Source organism: Ranitomeya variabilis, chromosome 2 (genome assembly GCF_051348905.1).
Source record: "Ranitomeya variabilis isolate aRanVar5 chromosome 2, aRanVar5.hap1, whole genome shotgun sequence".
In the NCBI taxonomy this organism is placed as follows: domain Eukaryota; kingdom Metazoa; phylum Chordata; class Amphibia; order Anura; family Dendrobatidae; genus Ranitomeya; species Ranitomeya variabilis.
In genome coordinates, this window is record NC_135233.1 from 789,233,461 (window position 1) to 789,254,422 (window position 20,962).

At 43.4% G+C, this 20,962-nt stretch overlaps 1 protein-coding gene across 1 annotated transcript in view; it reads right to left on the bottom strand.

The window, feature by feature from the left end:
• LOC143803957 (dynein axonemal heavy chain 5-like) overlaps positions 1-20,962 on the bottom strand; it is a 587,287-nt gene that overhangs the window by 92,530 nt on the left and 473,795 nt on the right. Inside the window, exons 75-80 of the mRNA XM_077281707.1 lie at positions 16,776-16,865; positions 16,113-16,258; positions 11,221-11,304; positions 10,897-11,056; positions 10,638-10,734; positions 9,893-10,020 (exon numbers count right to left, since the gene is read on the bottom strand). Of these exons, the coding sequence (XP_077137822.1) occupies positions 9,893-10,020; positions 10,638-10,734; positions 10,897-11,056; positions 11,221-11,304; positions 16,113-16,258; positions 16,776-16,865 (705 nt within the window). The remainder of the gene's footprint in view (positions 1-9,892; positions 10,021-10,637; positions 10,735-10,896; positions 11,057-11,220; positions 11,305-16,112; positions 16,259-16,775; positions 16,866-20,962) is intronic.

The following is a 20,962-nucleotide window of genomic DNA, read 5'->3' on the forward strand; positions in this document are numbered from 1 at the left end:
CCCCTCACTCTCATATTGTTTATTCCTGTTTATTTGCTTTGTGGTGCTGTTTACACTGTTCACCTCCTGGGGTGGGGGTTGGGGGTTTAGTTTAGGGTTTAACAGGAGACAGGGACAGGTCGGTGACTTGGGCCTCCCTACCTTCAAGGGTACCCCCAAGTTAAGGAAAGACAGGGCTTCCGTGTTGTGAATTTGGTTTCTGGGCTCCCCCGGTGGTTTCTGGTGGTACTGCACTTGTGTGCTTCATCTCCTCTGTTCACCTGTTTTCCATCAGTATGTGGGAGTTTTCTATTTAGCCTTGCTCCTCAGTCATTTCTATGCCGGCCAACAATGTTACCAGAAGCCTTTCTGTTGCATGTTCCTGCTCCTAGACTACTATCAGCTAAGTTGGACTTGTTGTCCTAAGTTTGTTTTGCATTTTTGTTCCAGTTCTCTGTGATTGAATATTTCTGAGGCTGGAAGCTCTTGTGAGCTGAAATTGCCACTCTGGTGTCATGAGTTGATGTTAGAGTCTTAAAGTAATTTCAGGATGGTATTTTGAAAGGGTTTTCAGCTGACCGTGAAGTTCCCTTTTCTGTCTTCCTACTATCTAGTAAGCGGACCTCAATTTGCTAAACCTATCTTCATACTTCGTATTTCATTTTCCTCTAAAATCACCGCCAATATATGTGGGGGCTACTGTCTGCCTTTTGGGGATAATTTCTCTAGAGGTAAGCCAGGTCTGTATTTTCCTCTGCTAGGGTCAGTCAGTTCTCCGGCTGGCGCTGGGCGTCTAGGGATAAAACGTAGGCACGCTACCCGGCCACTGTTAGTTGTGCGGTAGGTTTAGCTCATGGTCAGCTCGAGTTCCCATCTTCTAAGAGCTAGTCCTTTTGTATGCTTAATTACGTTCTCTTGCCATTGAGAACCATGACAGTTTGGCCGGCCAAGGGTTAAAATAATTGGCAGAAGAAAGGAGAGAAAAGAAGTCTGCAGAGAATTTTTTTTTTTTTTCCTGAGTTTGCTCATTAGTTGATTCACTAGCATCTCTGCTTACTGCAGCCTTCGTCTCTCTCTCCTTCTAATCCTTGAATGGTTCTGATTTCACCTGATTAATATGGATCCACAGAGTTTAGCTACAGGTTTGAATAATCTCGCTATGAAGGTTCAAAGCTTACAGGATTTCGTTATTCATGCTCCTACATCTGAACCTAGAATTCCTTTACCTGAATTTTTCTCTGGGGATAGATCTCGCTTCCAGAATTTCAAACATAATTGTAAATTATTTTTGTCTCTGAGATCTCGCTCCGCTGGAGATCCTGCACAGCAGGTCAGGATTGTAATTTCCTTGCTCCGGGGCGACCCTCAGGATTGGGCATTTGCTTTGGCACCAGGGGATCCTGCGTTGCTCAATGTGGATGCGTTTTTCCTGGCTTTGGGGTTGCTTTATGAGGAACCTCATTTAGAGATTCAGGCTGAAAAAGCCTTAATGGCCCTGTCTCAAGGGCAAGATGAGGCTGAAATATACTGCCAAAATTTTCGTAAGTGGTCTGTGCTTACTCAGTGGAATGAGTGCGCCCTGGCGGCGAAATTCAGAGAGGGTCTCTCTGATGCCATTAAAGATGTTATGGTGGGGTTCCCTGTGCCTACAGGTCTGAATGAGTCCATGACAATGGCTATTCAGATTGATCGGCGTTTGCGGGAGCGCAAACCTGTGCACCATTTGGCGGTGTCTACTGAGAAGGCGCCAGAGATTATGCAATGTGATAGAATTCTGTCCAGAAGCGAACGACAGAATTTTAGGCGAAAAAATGGGTTGTGCTTCTATTGTGGTGATTCAACTCATGTTATATCAGCATGCTCTAAACGTACTAAGAAAGTTGATAAGTCTGTTTCAATTGGCACTTTACAGTCTAAGTTTATTCTATCTGTGACCCTGATTTGCTCTTTATCGTCTATTACCGCGGACGCCTATGTCGACTCTGGCGCCGCTTTGAGTCTTATGGATTGGTCCTTTGCCAAACGCTGTGGGTTTGATTTAGAGCCTCTGGAAGTTCCTATACCTCTGAAGGGTATTGACTTCACGCCATTGGCTAGTAACAAACCACAATACTGGACACAAGTAACTATGCGTATTAATCCGGATCACCAGGAGATTATTCGCTTCCTTGTGTTGTATAATCTACATGATGTGTTGGTGCTTGGATTGCCATGGCTGCAATCTCATAACCCAGTCCTCGACTGGAAAGCAATGTCTGTGTTAAGCTGGGGATGTCAGGGGACTCATGGGGACGTACCTTTGGTTTCCATTTCGTCATCTATTCCCTCTGAGATTCCGGAATTTTTATCTGATTATCGTGACGTTTTTGAGGAGCCTAAACTTGGTTCACTACCTCCGCACAGAGATTGCGATTGTACTATAGATCTGATTCCGGGCAGTAAGTTTCCAAAGGGTCGTTTATTTAATCTATCTGTGCCTGAACATGCAGCTATGCGGGAATATATTAAAGAGTCCTTGGAAAAGGGACATATTCGTCCTTCGTCATCTCCCTTAGGAGCCGGTTTTTTCTTTGTATCTAAAAAAGATGGCTCTTTGAGGCCGTGTATTGATTATCGGCTTTTGAATAAAATCACGGTTAAATATCAGTATCCTTTGCCACTGCTTACTGATTTGTTTGCTCGAATAAAGGGGGCCAAGTGGTTCTCTAAGATTGATCTTCGTGGGGCGTATAATTTGGTGCGAATTAAGCAGGGGGATGAGTGGAAAACCGCATTTAATACGCCTGAGGGCCATTTTGAGTATTTAGTAATGCCTTTTGGTCTTTCTAATGCCCCTTCAGTCTTTCAGTCCTTTATGCATGACATTTTCCGTGATCATTTGGATAAATTTTTGATTGTGTATCTTGATGATATTTTGATTTTTTCGGATGACTGGGACTCTCATGTCCAACAGGTCAGGAGGGTTTTTCAGGTTTTGCGCTCTAATTCCTTGTGTGTAAAGGGTTCTAAGTGCGTTTTTGGGGTTCAAAAGATTTCGTTTTTGGGGTACATTTTTTCCCCCTCTTCCATTGAGATGGACCCTGTCAAGGTTCAGGCTATTCGTGATTGGACGCAACCCTCTTCTCTTAAGAGCCTTCAGAAGTTTTTGGGCTTTGCTAATTTTTATCGTCGATTTATAGCTGGTTTTTCTGATGTTGCTAAACCGTTGACTGATTTGACTAAGAAGGGTGCTGATGTTGCTGATTGGTCCCCTGCTGCTGTGGAGGCCTTTCGGGAGCTTAAGCGCCGCTTTTCTTCCGCCCCTGTATTGCGTCAGCCTGATGTTACTCTTCCTTTTCAGGTTGAGGTTGACGCTTCAGAAATCGGAGCTGGGGCGGTTTTGTCGCAGAAAAGTTCCGACTGCTCCGTGATGAGACCTTGTGCGTTCTTTTCTCGTAAATTTTCGCCCGCTGAGCGAAATTATGATATTGGTAATCGGGAGCTCTTGGCTATGAAGTGGGCTTTTGAGGAGTGGTGTCATTGGCTTGAGGGGGCTAGACATCAGGTGGTGGTATTGACCGACCACAAGAATTTGATTTATCTTGAGTCTGCCAGGCGCCTGAATCCTAGACAGGCGCGCTGGTCGTTATTTTTCTCTCGGTTTAATTTTGTGGTTTCTTACCTACCAGGTTCTAAAAATGTGAAGGCGGATGCCCTTTCTAGGAGTTTTGAGACTGATTCCCCTGGTAATTCTGAACCTACAGGTATCCTTAAGGATGGAGTGATATTATCTGCTGTTTCCCCAGACTTGCGACGGGTCTTGCAGGAGTTTCAGGCGAATAGACCTGATCGTTGCCCGCCTGGTAGAATGTTTGTTCCTGATGATTGGACCAGTAGAGTCATCTCGGAGGTCCATTCTTCTGCGTTAGCAGGTCATCCTGGAATCTTTGGTACCAGGGATTTGGTGGCTAGGTCCTTCTGGTGGCCTTCCCTGTCGCGAGATGTGCGAGGTTTTGTGCAGTCTTGTGATGTTTGTGCTCGGGCCAAGCCTTGTTGTTCTCGGGCTAGTGGATTGTTGTTATCTTTGCCTATTCCGAAGAGGCCTTGGACTCACATCTCAATGGATTTTATTTCTGATCTCCCTGTTTCTCAGAAGATGTCTGTCATCTGGGTGGTGTGTGACCGTTTCTCTAAGATGGTCCATTTGGTTCCCTTGCCCAAATTGCCTTCCTCATCCGAGCTGGTTCCTCTGTTTTTTCAAAATGTGGTGCACTTGCATGGTATTCCGGAGAATATCGTTTCTGACAGGGGAACCCAATTCGTGTCTAGATTTTGGCGAGCGTTCTGTGCTAGGATGGGCATTGATTTGTCTTTTTCGTCTGCTTTCCATCCTCAGACTAATGGCCAGACCGAGCGAACTAATCAGACCTTGGAGACTTATTTGAGGTGTTTTGTGTCTGCGGATCAGGATGATTGGGTTGCCTTTTTGCCCTTGGCGGAGTTTGCCCTCAATAATCGGGCTAGTTCTGCCACCTTGGTTTCTCCTTTCTTCTGTAATTCGGGGTTTCATCCTCGTTTCTCTTCCGGTCAGGTGGAGTCTTCGGATTGTCCTGGAGTGGATGCTGTGGTGGAGAGGTTGCATCAGATTTGGGGGCATGTGGTGGACAATTTGGGGTTGTCCCAGGAGAAGACTCAGCATTTTGCCAACCGCCGTCGTCGTGTTGGTCCTCGTCTTTGTGTTGGGGACTTGGTGTGGTTATCTTCTCGTTTTGTCCCTATGAAGGTTTCTTCTCCTAAGTTTAAGCCTCGGTTCATCGGCCCGTACAAGATATTGGATTCTTAACCCTGTGTCCTTTCGTTTGGACCTCCCTGCATCTTTTTCTATTCATAATGTCTTCCATCGGTCATTGTTGCGCAGGTATGAGGTACCGTTTGTGCCTTCCGTTGAGCCTCCTGCTCCGGTGTTGGTTGAGGGTGAGTTGGAGTACGTTGTCGAGAAGATCTTGGACTCCCGTGTTTCCAGACGGAGACTTCAGTATCTGGTCAAGTGGAAGGGCTACGGTCAGGAGGATAACTCTTGGGTGACAGCCTCTGATGTTCATGCCTCCGATTTGGTCCGTGCCTTTCATAGGGCTCATCCTGATCGCCCTGGTGGTTCTGGTGAGGGTTCAGTGCCCCCTCCTTGAGGGGGGGGGGTACTGTTGTGAATTTGGTTTCTGGGCTCCCCCGGTGGTTTCTGGTGGTACTGCACTTGTGTGCTTCATCTCCTCTGTTCACCTGTTTTCCATCAGTATGTGGGAGTTTTCTATTTAGCCTTGCTCCTCAGTCATTTCTATGCCGGCCAACAATGTTACCAGAAGCCTTTCTGTTGCATGTTCCTGCTCCTAGACTACTATCAGCTAAGTTGGACTTGTTGTCCTAAGTTTGTTTTGCATTTTTGTTCCAGTTCTCTGTGATTGAATATTTCTGAGGCTGGAAGCTCTTGTGAGCTGAAATTGCCACTCTGGTGTCATGAGTTGATGTTAGAGTCTTAAAGTAATTTCAGGATGGTATTTTGAAAGGGTTTTCAGCTGACCGTGAAGTTCCCTTTTCTGTCTTCCTACTATCTAGTAAGCGGACCTCAATTTGCTAAACCTATCTTCATACTTCGTATTTCATTTTCCTCTAAAATCACCGCCAATATATGTGGGGGCTACTGTCTGCCTTTTGGGGAAAATTTCTCTAGAGGTAAGCCAGGTCTGTATTTTCCTCTGCTAGGGTCAGTCAGTTCTCCGGCTGGCACTGGGCGTCTAGGGATAAAACGTAGGCACGCTACCCGGCCACTGTTAGTTGTGCGGTAGGTTTAGCTCATGGTCAGCTCGAGTTCCCATCTTCTAAGAGCTAGTCCTTTTGTATGCTTAATTACGTTCTCTTGCCATTGAGAACCATGACACTTCCCCTAGCCTGAGGGGCAGTTCAGGGGCCCAGATTCCTCATTTCCTGTTTTCCTATTTCTGCCTCGTGACATTATAACCAACCATTTCTTTTTTTTTCTGGTGAGCCATGGCCCAAATGCAGGCCTTTGCCCAATTGCTGCAGACTCTCGCTGAGGAGTGTAAGGTGCTGCGTGGTGAGGTGGTGCAGCAGCTGCAGCAATTATTGGGGTTTTGGGCCTCGGCTCAGGTACAGGCTCAACCAGAACCCAAGATATCTCTCCCAGACAGGTTCTCTGGAGGGAGAGATACATTTTTGGTTTTTAAGGAAGCCTGCAAGTTGTACTTCAGGCTCCGCCCTCGTTCATCAGGGAGTGAGGAACAACGGGTGGGAATCATCGTTTCCCTTCTTAAGGGTGATCCCCAATCCTGGGTCTTCTCCCTGCCGACTGGTTCACCATCCCTGCAGTCGGTGGACGAGTTTTTTACGGCTCTGGCTCTGGTGTATGGTGATCCAGATGGCGTCTCTCTGGCGGAGTCCTGACTCTGTAAGATCAAGCAGGGGGGTTGGCCGGCTGAGGAGTACTGTTCAGAGTTCAGGAGGTAGGCCACAGACACACAGTGGAATGACCCTGCCCTAAGGAGCCATTTTGTGCAGGGTCTGTCCCCTAGGTTGCAAGATACTTTGATGCAGTACGCAGCCCCCAGGTCGTTGGAGGCTGCTATGTCCCTTGCCATCCGGGTGGATAGACGCTTGAGGGAGAGGCATACACCAAATATGCCCCTTATAGTCCTTGCTAGGGAGGAGGACACACTTGGGCAGGCGGACGAACCCATGCAGGTGGGAGGAGTTGGTTCCAAAACTGGGTTGCCTGTGGTTCGCCGTGGAGTGGGGGCATGTTTCTACTGTGGGCAGACCGGTCATTTTATCAATGTCTGCCCAGCGCGTGCCAAAGTACCTGCACCATCTAAAGAGCCGCGTCCCCCTGGTCGTGTGGAGGGAGGCGACCAGGGCGTGTATATTTCCTCCATTTTTTCATCTCAGTGTACCTTACCTGCTGAGGTGGTTATTGGTGGGGTAACTGAGAATATTCCGGTGCTTGTGGACAGTGGAGCAGGAGTCAATTTGGTGGATGCTCATTTTGTCCAGACCCATGGCCTGATGAGTAGGACGCTAGTGAGACCCTTAAGTGTCCAGGCCATTGACTCTGCTCTGCTCAGCCAGGGGAGCATTACACAAGTCGTAGACAATATACATCTGCGTATAGGGGCTTGTCATGAAGAGTCTTTATCATGCTATGTCTTGGAGGGCATACCAACTCCCATGGTTTTAGGACTCCCTTGGTTGAGAAGACATAACCCGGTCATAGACAGGCGGTCCAGGGAAGTAGTCAGCTAGGGTCAGTCGAGTAAAGACTGCTGCCCGGGAGCTACGATCTCTGCCGTTCTTCTAAAACGTACCCCTTCTCCTTCAGTGGGGGCAGCAGAGGTGCTGCCAGGGATTAGGGGCAAGACTTTACCCTCACTACAGGTTAACCCGGTGGGTCAGAGACCTCTTAGGAGGAGGGGTCAGCTGAGGGTGGTGGTTCCTTCGGAGCATTGTGGGGGTGTGAGTGTAGTGACACAGGGGGACACCTCTGTTATCAATTCCTCAAAGAATTCTCCGTCCTGTGGCAAACATTTGCATGGAAATAAACATTCAGGTCCGGACCTGTGTGTGAATGAGTACGTATGGGTGTCCACCAAAAACATCAGGTGGAAGTGTGCAACTGGGACCTGGAGTTCCAGGGTGATTGGGCCATATTGGGTGTCGGCCATTCTCAGCCCGGGGACTTTTCAGTTGGAGTTACCCCCAGTTATGCATATACACAACTCATTCCCCAGGTCGGCGCTCTGGAGATTTGTGGCTCCTTCGGAGCCTACATTGCTGGCATTTTCATCAGGCCGCGTTTGCCATAAACCTGAGAGTCAGGTGCCTGCCGAGGTGAACTCTGGTGGATTGAGGCTTCCTCACCGTAGGTAGGTCTGGTGAGGTCTGATGTTGAGTGTCCACAGGCCACTCATTGAAAGGGGGGTGCTGTCACGATCCATGTTTGGATCTGTGGCAAATCTGGTTTCCCTCTGATTTAAACCTTTTTTCATTTCTGGTCATTGGGGGTTAATGCAGTTCCCCCCCCCCCCCCGGTGGCCGCTGGTGTTATTGCATTGCCGCTGGGTCAGCTGATGTTTGTGACCACTCCCACCATCCTTTATAAGGTCACCTGGTGCATCAGCTCCCTGGTGTCAGCCAAGTCCGGTGTTTGGAGCTCAGTTGCTGTACTATCTGTGTTGTGGAGTCTGCAGCGGCGTGCACAAGCTAAGTTCTGAGTTTTGTTACTTTGTAGTTTGTGCATTCACCTTTTGGTATCGTGTTCCCCTCACTCTCATATTGTTTATTCCTGTTTATTTGCTTTGTGGTGCTGTTTACACTGTTCACCTCCTGGGGTGGAGGTTGGGTTTAGTTCAGGGTTTAACAGGAGATAGGGACAGGTCGGTGACTTGGGCCTCCCTACCTTCAAGGGTACCCCCAAGTTAAGGAAAGACAGGGCTTCCCCTAGCCTGAGGGGCAGTTCAGGGGCCCAGATTCCTCATCTCCTGTTTTCCTTTTTCTGCCTCGTGATACATATGTGATATTCCCGCATCCGGAACGACCCGATCTATAAAACTGTCACACTAATTAACATCTTCATTGAACACCATAAAAACAAAATTAGTTAAATATGTGGCAAAAAGATGCTTTTTCATCATACCACCGAAAAAAATGGAATAAAATGTGATCAAAAAAGTAAATGTAAATAAAAATTGTATTCATGAAAACATCATCTTGTCCCACAAAAAAACAAGCTGCCATACAACTCCAACAGCAGAAAAATAAAAAAGCTATAGCTCTCGGAATAAAGCAATGCAAAAACAATTCTTTTTTTTTTTTATAAAATTGTTTTTATTGTGTAAAAGCGGCAAAACATAAAATAATGATAATTTAGTCTGTGGACAGGAGCCTTTTATAAAGGTGACTATGTAAGACAGCTGTCTTTAATGCAGGCAACGAGTTCATTAGTCTGTAGGAGCCAAAACTCTTAATGGTTGGCAGGGGATCAAATACTTATTTCTCAGTGCAAAATGCATATAAATTTATATAATTTATGCAATGAGATTTTCTGGATTTTGTTTTTGATATTCTATCTTAATGTTAAAATTAACCTACCATTAAAATTATAGACTGTTCATGTCTTTGTCAGTGGGCAAACTTACAAAATCAGCAAGGGATCAAATACTTATTTCCCTCACTGTGTATGTTTACTTAATTTTCAATGTGTTTTCAACGTTAAGTAATGGGTAATGATTAAAAATGGATAATGGACAACATAACAAGATAAATATGTTTATGCAAACTTGTACTTTTTGTATTTGTCTACTGACAAAATACAATCCTAAAGCTGTTCAACAGTAAGAGCCTATAACGTATTTGATGACATATTAGTAACAGCTGTATGACCTGTAGCGAATATGTATATTTTCTTAGTATGATCTACATGAAAACATGTTTTAAGTTTGGTTTTTTTTGTTTTTTTAAACACATTATTTTCAAGTTTTATTCATGATTTTTAATATCTCAACATTATAGTTTTCAATCTGTGCAAAAGAACATAATGGGGAGAATTTATCTATACTGGTGCTTCATATACCAGTCTTGAACCTTTAGCCCACTGAAGTAAGGGGGACCAAATTTATTAACACATGCATGCCTCTCTACTGTATAAATCTGGGGTGACCGTGCTCCAGAACATGAAATCTAGGTCAGCTGTGAACCGGCGTAGAACTCAGCTAAAACATATACCAGTTTTCTGGACATCATATAGTAAATTTGTTATGTGGTAATAGTACATGCCCCTTCCCATGGATCAATTTCTCCAATATCTTGAAACTATCACTTTTCCAAAAGCAAGACTACAGTAACATATTTCTACATCAACTATACTTACTTGGAGCAGCATTTTCCAACAAGGAGCCTTCACCAGTCACACCATGGCTCCCTTCTTTAGCTTTGCCAAGGTAGGCTTCAACATCTTTTACTGTTTGGTCTGGAAGCCCATCTTCAAGCCTAGCAATCCTAGTTTTAGAAAAAGATCATAATAAACAAGATGCAATAGCAATGTCAGAAGGCCTAATTTTATGACCGGTGGTCGTTTCGCCATTGCCTGTAGGGCGCAGCGAGGAAACTAATCAGTCCTGCGATATTGTACTCATGCTGGTTTCACCATATACTGTATATCGCATGCTGGCTCATAGCAATCACAGTAAAGTCGTCTGTTGTTTCTTATTGAGGATGCTGCTATGTGTGCTCTGCCATCTTACCATGTTTACTGTCATCTTTCCCTGTAGAGTCTACTCCACTGAAGCAGGAAATTGAAGGAAGGTGTGCGTTTTTGTGCATGTGTGTACTATGTATGGGAGTGTGTAATATCTAAATTCATGCACATTGTATTAGAATGTGCTCATTTGTTATGTGTATGTATACAGTATATGTTTACCTAAAGTGAATATAAATGTGTATGTGTACAAGTGGGTGGGCATAGACACATGCCTCACACAGGAGCTCTTTGCTTTGTGTTTGCCCCTTGTTGGAAATGGGCAAGGCTATACATGATTGATATATGTGATTATAGCAATAATATTGCATGCACTGGTTTTTCATGCAGATTGATAATATTTTTCATGAACACTTACTGATGTATCATTTCAACAAATTTGCTAGTCTCGCCAATTTGATATTGTATGTTCTTCCATCTTGCTCTGTCAACCTTATCAGTAGATTCTCTCATACCTAATATTTTTGCACAGAAAAAAATGGCTTTTAATATACATATATATCACTGCCTTCTTACATAAATTGCTGCACTAAACAGCTTATCTGACAGTATTGAGAATTGTAGATATATCAGAATAACTATCACACTATCTTTAAAAAATGGGCAGCGTTTCTCACCTCTCTTTAATGGAGTCGGCTTGCCTACAGGAGAGGGCTGAAGTCTGGTATTCGCTCTACTATCTGATTTCTCATTTACAGAAGAAGACATTTTTGGGAGTTCATTCATGTTTTCAGCTTTGGGGAGACAACTGATCATGACCAATGCCATTTCCAAAATCTAGACCAGAGAAGAAGCCAAAAGACACATGTATCACTGTATGTGAAATACAACCTAGATCTTTTTTTTATCTATGTACCAGTTGTGGCACCAATAACACATTCAACAGTAAATTAAAATATGTCTTAAAATATTGTCTTTCTTGCTTATTTGTACATTCTTACCTGAGCAACCAAGTATGGGGGATTTTGACATCGGACAAGTCTTTCAATGCATGATTTGTCTACTTTACTACACCAGTGCATCACCTATGTCAGGTAAACAAGGAGATAGAAACAAGACAGTAAATTAAAAATGTGTACAATATATGTGTATAAATATTCCATCACATCTGCAGCCTTCAGGTGGAAATACACATTGGATAAAAATTGGCTGATGGTTAAACAAATGTTGAAGGAATAATCATCTGGTAAAAGATCATTTCATTGAATTATTGGTTTGCTAAAACTATCATGCGTTGTTTAATTTTACCTAACGAATATTCATTAGGTGTGAATATGTAGGCTTTATGCTAAGTTTATACCTTGTTTTTGTGTATATTCTGGGCATATGTTGGGACATTATCCTGAGATATGCCTCACACATTTCATTAAGATGCATTTTTTTTTTAATTATATGTTATGCCTGGCAGAGCTATGTGTATATGTAGTAGACAGTGGCATAACTAGTGAAAAATTTGGACCTGCTCCCCAACGTACACCATGTTGGTCAGATGTATGGGTCCTTTTAGCTTTCTAAATCTGATAAAGGACATATGAGTTGCCACCTCTCCCATTATGCAATGTTCTCCATCGTGGACTCCTTCCTGGTATATAGTTGTGTGAAAAAGTGTTTGCCCCCTTCCTGATTCCTATTCTTTTGCGTATTTGTCACACTTAAAAGTTTCAGATCACCAAACAAATTTAAATATTAGACAAAGTTAACACAAGTAAACACAAAATACAGTTTTTAAATTAAGGTCTTTATTATTAAGGGAAAAATAAATCCAAACCTACAGGGCCCTGTGTGAAAAAGTTATTGCCCCCCCCCACCGCCATAAAACATAAATTTACTGTGGTTTATCACATCTTTGGGAAGCGGAATTCAAATTCCTTAGCCACACGCAGGCATGATTACTGCCACACTTGTTCTCAATCAAAGAATCACCTGCTTGACAAAGTGAAGTAGACCAAAAAATCCTCAAAAGGTAGATATTGTGCCGCGATCTTAAGAAATTCTGGCACAAATGAGAAACAAAGTAATTGAGATCTATCAGTCTGGAAAAGGTTATAAAGCTATTTCTCAAGCTTTGGGACTCCAGCAAACCACAGTGAGAGCTATTATCTACAAATGGAAAAAACATGGAACAGTGCTCAACTTTTCCAGGAGTGGAAGGCCGACAAAAATTACCCCAAGAGCGCAGTGACAACTCATCCAAGAGGTCACAAAAGACCCCACAACAACATCCAAAGAACTGCACGCCTCACTTGCCTCAGTTAAGGTGAATGTTCATGACTCCGCCATAAGAAAGAGACTGCGCAAAAATGTCCTGCATGGCAGAGTTCCACGCCAAAAACCATTGCTGAGCAATATGAACATAAAGGCTCATCTTAGTTTTGCCAGAAAACACTTTGATGATCCCCAAGAATTTGGGGAAAATACTCTGTGGACTGACAAAACTGGAAGCGCACACCCATACAGGCAGACTGGACGACACTATAGGTCCAAGCCACACTAACCTTAGTGGCTGGAGAGAGCCTGCCTTCCAGAGCTTCTGGTTCTGACATTTATATCACCAGCACCACCTGCATAGTGAGTACAGCAGCACCTGACAACAGAAGCAGAAGTTGCCAGAGTAAGTTCTGGTGGAGATGTGACAGAGGTGTGACTTGCGGCAGCAATGAGTACTGGAAGGTTGGAGCCAGCCTGGTTGATCTTCTGACACGAGAGGATACTTGAGCTTGTTCCAGAGCTCACTCATGGAAACTGAGGTCAATTCTAGTAGCCAGGCGTACAAGAGCATCCAGGCAGGATAGAAGATTTCCACCTACCAATTCATCCTTAACATGACCGGAAAGATCCTGCCAGATAGTCGCCACTGGGGCCTCTTCATTCAAATACAGCTCCGCAGCCAGGGTATGGAAACATGAAGCATACTAAATCACTGTTTTCGTGCCTTGTTTTAGAGTCAAAAGTGATGAGGATACTGAGGAGGTATGGCCTGGTATCTCGAACACCGCTCGGAACTTCTCAAGGGATCTCCCTAAGTTGCAAGTCTCTGGAACCCCATGCTCCCAAAAAGGATTTGCCCAAGCCAAGGCTTGCCCAGACAGCAGACAGACCATAACACAATCTTGGTTTGTTGAGCCTTAGGACGTTCCCTTGGAGAGGAGGTCACTCCTGAGGATGATTGACCTGTCATGACAGAGGTACAGGACAGGGAGGAAACTGAGATGGACCAATTCTGAAACTGAGTTGCTACCACATTAACTGCCTGCATCAGCTGGTCTTGATGCTCACGTTGCAAATTAACTTCCTCATACAGGATTCATACATTAGACTTAGTATCTCTAGGTCTCGACTTGTTGCCTGAGTTTACTGTGATAATGGTGGGAATGTAACCACTGCACCACTGGCCTGGTTTATCCTGGAGAGGCGTAACTAAATGACTACCTGGTCTTCACTAGAGCCTCGGATGGTGAGGATAGGCTTGGGCCGTAGTCACCAGGTGCCACTCCAGGGCATTTCCCGGACATACAGCAGCTGAACTGCACAGGTATGAAGTATAGAGAGCAAACACGTGATCAGGCAGGCTGAGGTCAAGGTGGGTAGTACATGTTCGAAATATGAAGCCATGCTCAGGATCGGAGAAATAAGACTGAACGCGTAAACAAGCCCAGTCGGTAACAGGAGACACTAAACAATAATACATCTGGACTGAGAACTGGAGATGAACTGCAGCAGAACCAAAGCTTAGGCAATGTGTGGAGGCAGGAGCTGCCTAACATGTATATGTATATATATATATATATATATATATATATATATATATATATACTGCTGGCAGGGGATAGGCCAGGGAAGCAAAACTGTGCAGGACACAGTGGTTTTAAACTCCTGCTCTATAGCCAGGTGGTGACTCTCCAGCATGACATTGTTCAAATATTTCTAGACCTAACTGTATGTATAATACACATGCTGCAGAGAAACAATAGATGTAATACCTCCCTATCTTACCTTAGTGCATTAAAATTAGTGGTATTGGATCCTTCACTTGTTTACATCGCCAGTGAAGTTTTACTCAGTAGGAAATATGTATTGCTTACATTATGCTGTCTAAACCTGGACTACGTCTTAGGCTATGTTCCCACGATCAGGAAGTAGCGAAAATACGCTGCTTCCAAAACGCTGCTGAGTCCAAAGGACTGCGTTCTAATCATGCAGGTAAATCCGCATGTGTTCACTGAACGATGTGGATTTACCGCATCCAATACATATCTATTGTGGAAATTTCTGATGCGAAGACTGGCATCTCTGCAATGGAAATTGACATGCTGCGGCTGGTAAACCCGCATCCACTGTGCTTGTACTGTACGACGCAGTACAAGTGCGCTGGGTCCAAAACGCTACTATTCCGGATCGTGGGCACGTACTCTTATAGTAAGGTTTTATGTCCTATTGTCCAAAAAATTAGGTATATTTAAAAGTATCTACTATATAATTGTCTAAGGGGTACTTCCGTCTGTCTGTCTTTCTGTGTTATATACTGCATGTCTGCTATATACTACGTGGTCAGTGTTAGATACTGCGTGGGCTGTGTTATATACTATGTGGGCTGTGTTATATACTGCGTGGGCTGTGCTATATATTACATGGCAGTGTTATATACTGCATGGCCTGTGGTATATACTGCGTGGGCTGTGCTATATATTACGTGGGCTGTTATATACTGCGTGGGCAGTGTTCTATACTGCGTGGCCTGTGTTCTATACTGCGTGGGCAGTGTTATATACTGCGTGGGCTGTGTTATATACTAAGTGGGCTGTGTTATATACTGCGTGGACTGTGTTATATACTGCGTGGGCTGTGTTATATACTGCGTGGGCTGTGTTATATACTGCGTGGGCTGTGTTATATACTGCGTGGGCTGTGTTATATACTGCGTGGGCTGTGTTATATACTATGTGGCCTGTGTTATATACTACGTGGGCAGTGTTATATACTGCGTGGGCAGTGTTATATACTGCGTGGGCTGTGCTATATACTATGTGGGCAGTGTTATATACTACGTGGCTGCTATATACTACGTGGGCAATACTATGTGGGCAATGTTATATACTGCGTGGGCTGTGTTATATACTGTTTGGTACGTGGCCTGTGCTATATACTATGTGGCTGCTACATACATACATACATACATACATACATACATATTCTAGAATACCCGATGCATTAGAATCGGGCCACCATCTAGTAGGGCAATAAATATCAACCATTTCAGCTCTTATAGGGGGTTCAGATTTATTCATAGGCCCATTTAGTTGACCGCTGTTACTTCCTCCTCTCACATGCTTGTGTGTGTTTTTTTTCCCGCAGAGAGTAATAAAATTGACAGGGTAAAAAGCGACTGCCATACACCTCCAGTAGTAGGCAATCTCTCATGAGAACAAATAATTGGGCATGTTGAAATCCAAATTATTTAATCCCTCTCTCCTCTGACATCTGTCATTTAGGAAAAATCCCACACATAAACTCATCAGTCAATGCCACCAAAATCAGCATGACCTTTTTCTAATGTGCATGGCCAGCTATATTTCTTCATTTGCTAGTTAACATTTTGAAGAAGGAAAAGAAATGAATAGTTCATATTTATCATTTTTTTTAATGTCCAATGAAGTGGTAAAGAGATTCATGAAAGTGATGAATTCTCCTATTAGTGATGATTTCTAGAATAAATTAGATTTACCTAAACATATGCAAACCTTTTCTATTAAGAATACAGCATGAGCTAAAATGTTTAATCCAACGATCAAATAAATCAGCTACAATTTTTCTTCGCAGCTCAATGGAGGTTTACCTCATTCTTTATAGACCTTTGGTTTTTCTTGAGCTCCTCTAGCTCATCAGCAGCTTTCTCTGTCTTTTGCTGGATATCATTTAGATACGAATGTTTATTTGCCTCTTTCATGCGATAAAATGCTTCATCATAGTCATCACAACCATCTAAAATACAAAAGGACATGTAGAAGGTTCTAGTTGTTACACCAGCAAAGCATCAAAACACAAGTATTTAATAAAATTATATTCACATTTCTTAGAAGTTATAAACCCAGGACTATCTGTATAAATAGATGTATCACATTTTGTCATTTACTCTCTACATTAAGAGAACACTTTTTTAATCTATACAAAAGAAGTTCAATTTCACTTCCTTTTAAAATCAAAGTCCATTCAATTTATAAGAAAGGTAGAAAGCGAAAAATAGTAAATAGAAAAATAGTAAATCTGAATAGTATCCCAATTATTCCTCTGGTGACATTTTTATTGACATTTACTTTTTATCCTGCATGAAATAGCTATAGTATACATGTAGGCAGTGAACTCCGCAAACCTTAGCACATTGTTCGCAGGTTAACATTTTTGTGAAGCACTATAGTTTATTTCTTGGCCTTAACAGGTTGTGAATGAAATGAGAATTTAGTGAAAGAGAATAAGACAAATAGCTGTAAAGAAGTAATACCATCTTTTAGTAAATCATCATTTTCATCAAAATGCTCAAATTCATTTTCACTTTGTGAAAGAAAAATTTGTAGGGTCTCATCTCCAATACCTGAAAGAAATAAAAAATGGATTAGCTGAATGGACGCTCACTCCAATGTGTAGTAATTGTTATCCACATACTGTATGTATACCTTCACAACACCTAGAAACCAAGTGACCTTCACCACACTGACAACCAGACAATTAACTATGCTTGGATTTGGGTCTAAATAGGGATTTTGAAAAAAAAAAAAAAAAAAAAAAAATGAAACAGGAAAATCCTTGTCCTGTATATGTTTGAATTGACTAATATTTAGTAATATGTGCATTGTATGGTTCTGTTCACACTACCTCCAAAACATATGTTCTTCACTAAATATTGACTGCTGAGAAAAAAAATGTAATTCATTTTATTATATGATAACAAAAATAGTCTGACGCTGGTCTCACAATAAGGACAAGGACTGTGGGAGATTTCAGATTTTGGACAGCTTAGTAGATGTCCGACTCTTTGATTTAACTTTTAGTGTACTGTAGCTTTAAATATGGGTTTCACTGTGCAAGTTAAAGATCGTGAAAACAATTACACTAATTTAAGCCTTTTTTTAACCTCTTTGCCTCTGTAGGAAATTTTTGTTTTTGCACTTTTGTTTTTTCCCTACCCTTCTTCTAAGAGCCATACACAAATTGTATTTCCGTTGTAAATACCTTTATTGGTTAACCAGAAAATTTATATTTGCAGGCTCTCAGAGCACAAAGGCTCTTTCTTCAGGCTGGTTTAAAAAAGAATTACTGAGACAACATTTAGGAGATTTTCCAACAGGACATTTGATATGCAGGTAGCCTCTCCTGAAGAACATTTGTGCGTAGAGAAGATGCGGTGATGCCTACTAAAGATAAGCCGATTAATATATTTTTTACAAATGGATAGGTGGTGGCAGTAGCGTAGCTACCGGGGGCAAGAGGGGGCCATCGCCCCGGACCCGGTGGTCAGAGGGGGCGCAGAGGGCCGATACAGTTACCTTCTGCGGCAGAGCAGGGAGAATCGATCTCCCTGCTCTGTCCCCCGCTATGGGGCCCCTGAGCAGGCCAGGGGAGCCCAGTGCCAGTAGTGGGCCCCCAACTCGTCACCGCACTGATGAGGGAAGGAGATGAGCGGGAGGTCGGAGCACCGCTGGAACAAGGAGGAAGAGAGGTGAGTATTTATTTATTGATTTTTTTTTATGGGTGCTGCCTTATACTTCAGGATCTGCCTATAGGGGGGCTGCCTTATACTTCAGGATCTGCCTATAAGGGTGCAGCCTTAAACTTCAGGATCTGCCTATAGGGGGGCTGCCTTATACTTCAGGATCTGCCTATAGGGGGGCTGCCTTATACTTCAGGATCTGCCTATAGGGGGGCTGCCTTATACTTCAGGATCTGCCTATAGGGGAGCTGCCTTATACTTCAGGATCTGCCTATGGGGGGCTGCCTTATACTTCAGGATCTGCCTATAGGGCGGCTGCCTTATACTTCAGGATCTGAATATAGTGGGGCTGCCTTATACTTCAGGACCTGCCTATAGGGGGGCTGCTTTATACTTCAGGATCTGCCTATAGGGGAGCTGCCTTATACTTCAGGATCTGCCTATGGGGGGCTGCCTTATACTTCAGGATCTGCCTATAGGGGAGCTGCCTTATACTTCAGGATCTGCCTATGGGGGGCTGCCTTATACTTCAGGATCTGCCTATAGGGCGGCTGCCTTATACTTCAGGATCTGAATATAGTGGGGCTGCCTTATACTTCAGGACCTGCCTATAGGGGGGCTGCTTTATACTTCAGGATCTGCCTATAGGGGAGCTGCCTTATACTTCAGGATCTGCCTATGGGGGGCTGCCTTATACTTCAGGATCTGCCTATAGGGCGGCTGCCTTATACTTCAGGATCTGAATATAGTGGGGCTGCCTTATACTTCAGGACCTGCCTATAGAGGGGCTGCTTTATACTTCAGGATCTGCCTATGGGGGGCTGCCTTATACTTCAGGATCTGAATATAGGGGGACTGCCTTATACTTCAGGATCTGCCTATATGGGTGCTGCCTTATACTTCATAATCTGCCTATGGAGTACTGCCTTTTACTAAACTAATTAGATAAGCCACTAAGGTTATAATATTAAAGAACTCGCAAGAACCTTATATCCAAAAGGATAATGCTGAATAAAAACTATTTTTTATTTATTTACGTTTAAAAACCTGTACCACACAACAAAAAACGTACAACCGTGCACACTATAACCGTCCCTCACACTGTAGACACTGATATCCCCTGCCTAACCAGCGGAGGTTGGCACCCTAGATATATATACGAGAGAGGCGCCCCCGCTCCTCGATGGCTGACCCTATCACTCCTACACTCTTTTCCTAGATGAAGTGATACAGCCAAATTAACAATCTCACGCGGCAGGAGATAGAAGAAAAACAATAATATCTTGATAGGATATTGACTAAACAGTGTGAGGGGGAGTGATGCCGTGACCTAAAGTGCAATCTTATAGTGCATAAACATGAAGGACAAACAACCTGACTATAACTGATCCCTGTTCACTGACCACCTGCCTGACTGTGGAGGTTGGCACCCTACTATACAGCGGAATTGGCGCCCCCACTCTGCGAAGGCTCACCCTATCAGTGTCCCTTTTTACCAATATGCCCCGGCTAGTAGATATATAGCCCGGCGCTTGTGCTGATGATGATTTTAATGGGTGGGGGCTAGCATGCAGGTTGGCAATAACATATTTCACAATGTATAAACACACATAGGGACCAGCCAAATGGCAACCATTCACAAAGGTAAGGTTACTCTATGAAACAATATAGCTAATACCACCATCTGATTGATATATAGCCCAGTATAAATACTACCCATGATGGAGCTAATACATAAGGGCCAACTCCAATTCCAATTCAGATGCAGATTAATGCAGCAGTTGCACACTGCTAGCATATGATGTAATAATCCCAAATTTCTTAATGTAAACACAGAGACCAACAGAATAGCGGTATGGATAAACCGCACAGTCAGAACATGATATCTGCCAGTATCAGTTAAAGTCAGGGATACTCATCATGATCGATGTTCTTGAGGACCCATGCCTCATGCCTCAACGCGTTTCACCAACTGGATCATCAGGAGGCTCAGATGAATGATGCTGCATGGTAAGCGCCCATATCCCTCCTATATATAGATTATCGTTGTAAAGCCCACACCAATCATGAGTGAGTCTCTTAGCAGCTGGAGGCAGATTTTACTCCCCACAGATAAAGAAAAAGAAAACCCCCCCTCCATTTTCAAGTGGTCATTTCCACCACCAACCGCATTAGATGTATTAGCTCACCTATCTAGCGCTGCCAGCGGTAGCATCACACCACCTTCTGCTCTATCAGCGCTGAAGCCGGCGTCCATTTCACACGTGGCACGCTGAGTTATGCATGGAAATCAAAGCGCAAGTCAGGAAGTGTAGTCTGCTTCACAGCGCAAAACCGGAAGTGACTTTGCGGCCATTTTCTTGGAGTCCAGATCGTGGTACAATCTCTACTGTTTCCACCTTTGGACTTATATATTGCGCTTATGTGCAGACAACAGCACTGCTATATCCTCATTCCTGCTGCCTCTACTCCTGGTAAAAACCGGCCAAAACGAGCACATATTTGCATAATGTACTGTGAAGTATACACGACCATGTACAAGGAGGGAGTGTTATAAGACATTTGCATAATGTACTGTGATATATGCATGACCAAATACAAGGAGGGAGTATTATATCCATTTATGGAGGGTTATATTAACCATAAGAGGGATCGGGTTATTAGAGATATATACACAATGATGATGAATAAAATTGATTTAGATGATAACACACAATAATTTGTGAATCCCAAATTAGCTGGGTTAGAAGGCCATGTTATAGCAAAACCTGATTTTTTACATATAAATCGGGATCCTCCACAATTATTATTTTGGTTACCATGGAGGAACACAAAACACAATTTAATGCACTCGGTTATCTCTTCATAAAAAGTCATAATATTTCATAAAAGGTCATAGTATTCAAGACAGCACCAGTGTATATTGTCAACACCAAGGGAGAATAATCCATACTGCCTTCACAGGAAGCATGCATAAGAGG